Below are 6,000 nucleotides of genomic sequence, written 5' to 3'. Positions count from 1 at the left end.
CTTTGATGCGTACTCACGGTTTTTCCGGACTTGCCAAACTGATCTTGCTCAAACTGAAACGCAAACAACAGCAAACCCAACCGAATCAACAGGAAAAGTTAGTTTATATACTCTTTTGCTGTTAGTTTTTGAATTTTTACCGAAATAGTTCGATTAAAACCGTTTTAAAATAAGTTATGGAAAAGATTACACTTCGTTTCTATTCTTTTTTCCAAGCCAAAAGAGTGGTCTTCACACAAATCAGGATGCACGGCTAAAAAAAAACTTACGAAAGAAGCCCAAAAGAAGGTCCTATATAAAGCCCTAATATCCTGCAACCAAGCACACTTGCTTGGATGTTAACCACTTTCACCAAAACAAAATACTTGGATTCAAGTGTGAATGCGCCTGCGTTTATATTATTTTTTCCGCCACTGTACATAAATATGTTTTTATATTTATCTGAAAAGATTTGTCTGTAAAATATGGATTTGGTAACAATGTTGATAATACGGCAGCAACGAAGTCGAGCATCGAAGGCGTTTCCATAATATATGCATACAATTTTGAATAAAGCAGTATAAAATGTGCATATAAAACAATGACAGCATACAATTAGAATAACAACTTTTATTGGTATATTTATTTTTTCCGACCCCCAAGGGTCCGGGCACCAACCACCACCACTCATTCTGCACATGTTGCGATAGGTCAGGTTCATACGCCAAGTCCCGAAAACAAAATTAAATCATCAAAACGAATTTTCGTTCCATCGCAGTTCAGAAAGTCAGCGCACCAACACATACATTACTTGCAGTGGCTGTGTGAATCAAGAAAAAAACGGTTTGGAGCGCTAAAAATCATTGGCTACACGCACTTATACACATGTAGCTGGGGCTTCTAGCTGCGTGTTCTACACGCACTAATACTTGTAGCTGGGACTTTGGCAGAGGCCTGATACTCCGAGACGCACATTCAGCGGTGACGTTTCGATTGTATGAAGTTGAGCGTAGACTATACTATTTGGTTACTGCTGGCGTACAGCCGCTAGAAAGTAGTTTTTGCGCGACATTTCTTATCGGTTCCATACGAATATCATCCCTGATTTTTCTAGCGGCCCTTTTTTTCGATCTGTATTGCAGAAGTACTAGGCTTGTTATGGACGGCTTTCTGAAGTAGCCGATAACCGACAGGGCTGGAGAAGAAGATCAGACAGCGGCCTCTGCTGTGGATCCGGGGAGGCTGAAAAAGGGTTGCAAGGTGGCAAGGAGAAGAGAAGGAAACGTGGCCGTCAAGGTTATATTGAGAGGGTCAGTTTCCGGGAAGAAGTACGAGAGATCGGTCGGGAACCTAAAGAAAAAGTAAAAGAATAAAATCAGTGGCCAGACCCGTACAAAAGATAAGATAAGCATGGGCTGAAGTATTGAAAGCTTTNCGGCTGATGGACCGGGTAATCCCGCAGCGACTCCGAAGCCACGTGTTTGTGTACTTGGACGACCTGTTGGTGATTTCCCGAACGTTTGAGGAGCACGTGAATCTGCTAGAGGAAGTCGCAAAGTGTCTGGAGACGGCAAACCTGACAATAGGAAAGAAAAAGTCTAGGTTCTGCTATAAGTACCTGAAGTACCTGGGGTACATTGTGGGCGAGGGCGCACTGAGGACCGACCCCGAGAAGGTGCAAGCGATCGTACAGATACCGATGCCGAAAAACGTGAGACAAGTCAGGAGATTTTTGGGTACGGCGGGCTGGTATCGGCGATTCATCCGGAATTTTTCGACAATTTCAGTCCCTCTCACAGACTGCCTGAAAGGAAAAGGACAATTTCAGCTAACAACGGACGCACGAGACTCTTTTGATGAGCTAAAAAAGGCACTTACCAGAGCGCCGATATTGCATCACCCGGACTTTAAGAAGCACTTCTTCATCCAGTGTGATAAAGTCATGTGGGAATCGGTGCGGTTCTTTTCCAGAAGGATGAGGAGGAAGCCGAACACCCCATTGCTTTCTTTTCGGCGAAGCTGAGAGGCGCACAACTAATCTATAGTGTGCCAGAGAAGGAGTGTCTAGCGGCAGTGAGAGCCATAGAAAAGTTCCGGGCGTACGTGGAGCTGATGCCATTCACTGTGATCACTGATCACGCGAGCTTGCAGTGGCTGATGCGTTTTAAAGCGCTGGATGGTAGGCTGGCGAGATGGTCTCTAGCTCTGCAGGCATACAACTTCGAGATAGAGCATCGAAAGGGAAAGGACAACATCGTCGCAGACATGCTGTCGCGTCCGTTTGATCTAGATGCAATCGACTTCCTGGAGTTTGAGACTACAGCCTTCGAGGACGAGGACTACCTGAAAAGGATAGAGGCGGTTAAGATTGATGAAGAAATGTTTCCATACCTGAAGGTGGAGGATGGATTGCTATTTAGGCGTACACAATTTGCCCGACCGGAATTCGAGGAGTTCCAGTGGAAACTATGGATCCCGGAGGCGCTGACAAGATCGTTGATCCAGCAAGCACACGACAGTGATGGGGCAATGCACGGAGGTGTTGCGAGAACATTGGGGCGACTGCGGCAATGGTACTATCGGCCCCGTATGACGGTACAGGTGAAGGCATATGTCGCGGATTGCGATACCTGCAAAGAGACGAAACACTCGACACAAGTTAATCGTCCAAAGATGGGTGCCGAGACCGTAACCGAAAGGCCGATGCAGAAGATATACCTCGACTTTCTGGGTCCATATCCTAGAACCCGAAGGGGGAATGCAGTCATCTTGATAGTCCTTGATCACATGTCTCGGTTTGTTTGGCTGAAGGCCTTACCCAAAGCCACATCGGCGGCCGTAATTCAATTCCTGCATGAAGAGGTCTTCGCACAGTTTGGCGTTCCTGAAATGGTACACACAGACAACGGAAAGCAGTTTGTATCAGCCGAGTTTACACACTTCTTGACCAAAATAAGTATAACTCACATGAAATCTGGGAATTATGCACCACAGGCGAACGCGGCAGAACGCGTGAATCAGACCGTTCTCGCAGCAATCCGGACTTATGTCAGCGAAGATCACACACGCTGGGATGAGAAGTTGCCGGAGATACAGGGTGCGGCCAGGAGTGCGATACACACAGCTATTGGCACGTCGCCATACTTCGTGCTGTTCGGGCAGCACATGTTCACCAGCGGGCGGGACTACAAATTAGCAAGGAAACTGGGAGCCCTTAACGACGCGCAAGTATTACTTGTGGCAAGGCAAGACCAGCAGGAGATCATCCGCGATGAGGTCCGGAAGAATGCGCATGAGGCCTACAAGAGATCAAAGGATCAGTATGATCGAAAAGCGAGAGAGATCCGGTACTTACCAGGTTATATTGAGAGGGTCAGTTTCCGGAAGGAAGTACGAGAGATCGGTCGGCAACCTAAAGAAAAAGTAAGAAAAAAAAAAGGATACAAGAAACCGGATACCGTACAAAAGATAACATTACGAAACCGACAATCGTGAAGCGAGGCGACGACGGCGCTGGAAGGAGAAGACGGCAGCAGCGGACACCACGCAGAGAGCCGACAGCAGGGTCAGCGACAAGACTGGCCCGGCCGGAGCACCTCGGGAGGATCAGAGCGCCAGATCCAGGGGAAGACACCAGACACGCACCGGCGCCCCGCACACCGCAGCGGCACAGCGCACCACGCATCACACACGTTACACACCCATCACATACACACCACACACACCAGAAGCCCGCATGTATTCACGTAGAAATAGCCACACATATTAACACTATTATTAAAATGATATACGGAAAATAAGCCCCATCGCACATGCACATATCATACCCACTGCAGCTTCATTTGCACTTTATACATGTATTCCCGGAACACTTACTCAATTCACACTTATCAAATGTAATTTCGTGTGACTTGATATTTCAAAACAGAAGTCGTCACACCTGAAGTAAAATAAAATAAAATACAAAAGAGAAAAACAAAAATATGTTAGAATAGGTTTTCGTTTAGATCCGTTTAATTAATCTATGTAAGCGGAGTCTATTTCACCCCCCCCCCCCCCCCTCCCTTCACTGAATACCAACCCCCTTCTTCCTAACTTATACATATCAATGCAATAACTACTAACAAGAACTCTTTTTAGTTTAAGTTCATTTTTTTTTTTTTTTTGAGGTTTTAAGTTACCGCTCTACCCTTGGGTAGAGGGGAATTATTTGGCCACCCGCCTTTACAAGGGGGAAATCGCCACGTCGAAATATGTAACTTGTTACAGCTTTGCTCCAATACTTTTTTTTTTTTGAGGTTTTAAGTTACCGCTCTACCCTTAGGTAGAGGGGAATTATTTGGCCACCCGCCTTTACAAGGGGGAAATCGCCACGTCGTAATATGTAACTTGTTACAGCTTTGCTCCAATACTTACCTGGCGTAGAGGTTATTTTCCCCACGTGCTTGCAGTGTGCCCAGACACTTAATCTTTTAAGTTCATCATTTAAATTTGCATGCCACTTTCAGCTTTGTTTACCTAAAATTGGGGATGCCACCTCGGGCAAAAGAAAAATAGAATCCGTGTGTATTTTTTTTTTAATGTTAGTATTTTTATGTTAGTATTTATTTATTCCGCAAGGCGAATGTCATTCGAGGTATGAAAATGTTTTAGGAATTAAGTAGAGTTATAAAATTAAAAATAGAAAAAGGTTGAAGTATATTTGAAAATTTGAAGAGAAAATGAAAATGGAGTAGAGCTTATTAGATTGGGTGGGACGAGAGAGGTCGAAAGAGTGGAACCAGATGTTTATTAATCGGGAGCGTGCAACATTTTGAACGCTCATGGATGGGAGGGACTCGCAATGGTCAAATAAAACACCGACTGACCTCGCCGAGGAGAGTGCCAACGTAGAAGCGTGTAAAAAAAAATTAGATCTGTCCGTTACACGCGAGAAAGTAGGTTTTTTTTGTTAAATCCGTCCCCTGGCTATCGGGTCGAAAACACCCCTGACTTCCCCGAGAGCACTAACCAAATAGTATAGTCGACGCTCAACTTCATACAATCGAAACGTATATAACGTATATAACGTATATAAATATACTATTTGGTTTGTGCCGAGAGCTAGCCGGGAACGATAGACCAGGGCGGCAAAAAGGCGGATCATAACAGGCTTTGAGGAAAAATCGTGTCCGTTAGTGTAATAGATACCGAGAATGTATCTAGATCGGTATATATTACATAGAAAACATATAAAAAGGTTAAGAGCAGATAAAAGTTAACGTTAAGGCAAAATAATTTTTATATATAAATGCAGCTGGTGAAATGGATTCTTAATATTAGAGATAGCATATAGGGTACACAAGTGCCCATACTACGGTTGGCGATATTTTTTTGGTTGACCTTTTTAGTTTTAACCTTTTATTGTTTAACCTTTAAACAGAGATAAGTCATGAAAATCATTTACTATTGTGTAGAATTAAATGATTCGAGTAAAATTACAGTTTTTGTGCTGAGACTCCTTAGTAGCTTGGTAAATCAAATTGAACATCAAAGTCGAGGAATATATATGATTTAAGATTACGGCATATTTACAGTATATTTCGAAAATGCAAGCGTATATTTCCGAGGGTCTGTCGGTATATTTGAGTCGTGGTACTATTTTCCCAACTAGATCTACGTTTTTTAATTGACATATGCGGGATAAATTGTAAAAATAGCGGGTAGCGGCCATTATACCTATTTTCTAAAATATTTTTGCTTTATTATAGCTTTTTCAAAACATCTGACATCCTTAGATATTTTTTTGATCTTTTATCGGCATGTAAACGTTTGATACGCTTTTTCAAATGTATGTCAGCTGTTAGTTGATGACTGAAGAAGGTTCAATTTAAGACTAAAATATTAATTTTAAGGAAAATAAAATGTTTATGATTGAAATTCTATACAGTTTTATTATAAATTAATAAACAAATGTCCAGAAATTAGAACTTATCAGAAATTAGAATCACCCCAATCCCAAACTGGTTCTAATTTGCGAAA

General features: G+C 43.0%; 1 protein-coding gene across 1 annotated transcript; it reads right to left on the bottom strand.

Moving 5' to 3' along the window:
- Positions 1-1,329: 1,329 nt before the first annotated feature.
- On the bottom strand, positions 1,330-1,923 carry LOC117591059. Its single transcript, XM_034284160.1, has 3 exons — positions 1,858-1,923; positions 1,607-1,783; positions 1,330-1,555 (listed from the first exon to the last, which is right to left on the bottom strand). The coding sequence occupies exons 2-3, from the start codon at positions 1,741-1,743 to the stop codon at positions 1,330-1,332; spliced, it is 363 nt and encodes a 120-aa protein (XP_034140051.1). The 5' UTR covers positions 1,744-1,783; positions 1,858-1,923.
- Between the last annotated feature and the right edge of the window lie 4,077 nt (positions 1,924-6,000).

This window comes from Drosophila guanche, unplaced genomic scaffold (assembly GCF_900245975.1).
Source record: "Drosophila guanche unplaced genomic scaffold, DGUA_6, whole genome shotgun sequence".
Taxonomy (NCBI): Eukaryota; Metazoa; Arthropoda; class Insecta; order Diptera; family Drosophilidae; genus Drosophila; species Drosophila guanche.
This window is presented reverse-complemented; position numbering and strand designations above follow the sequence as displayed.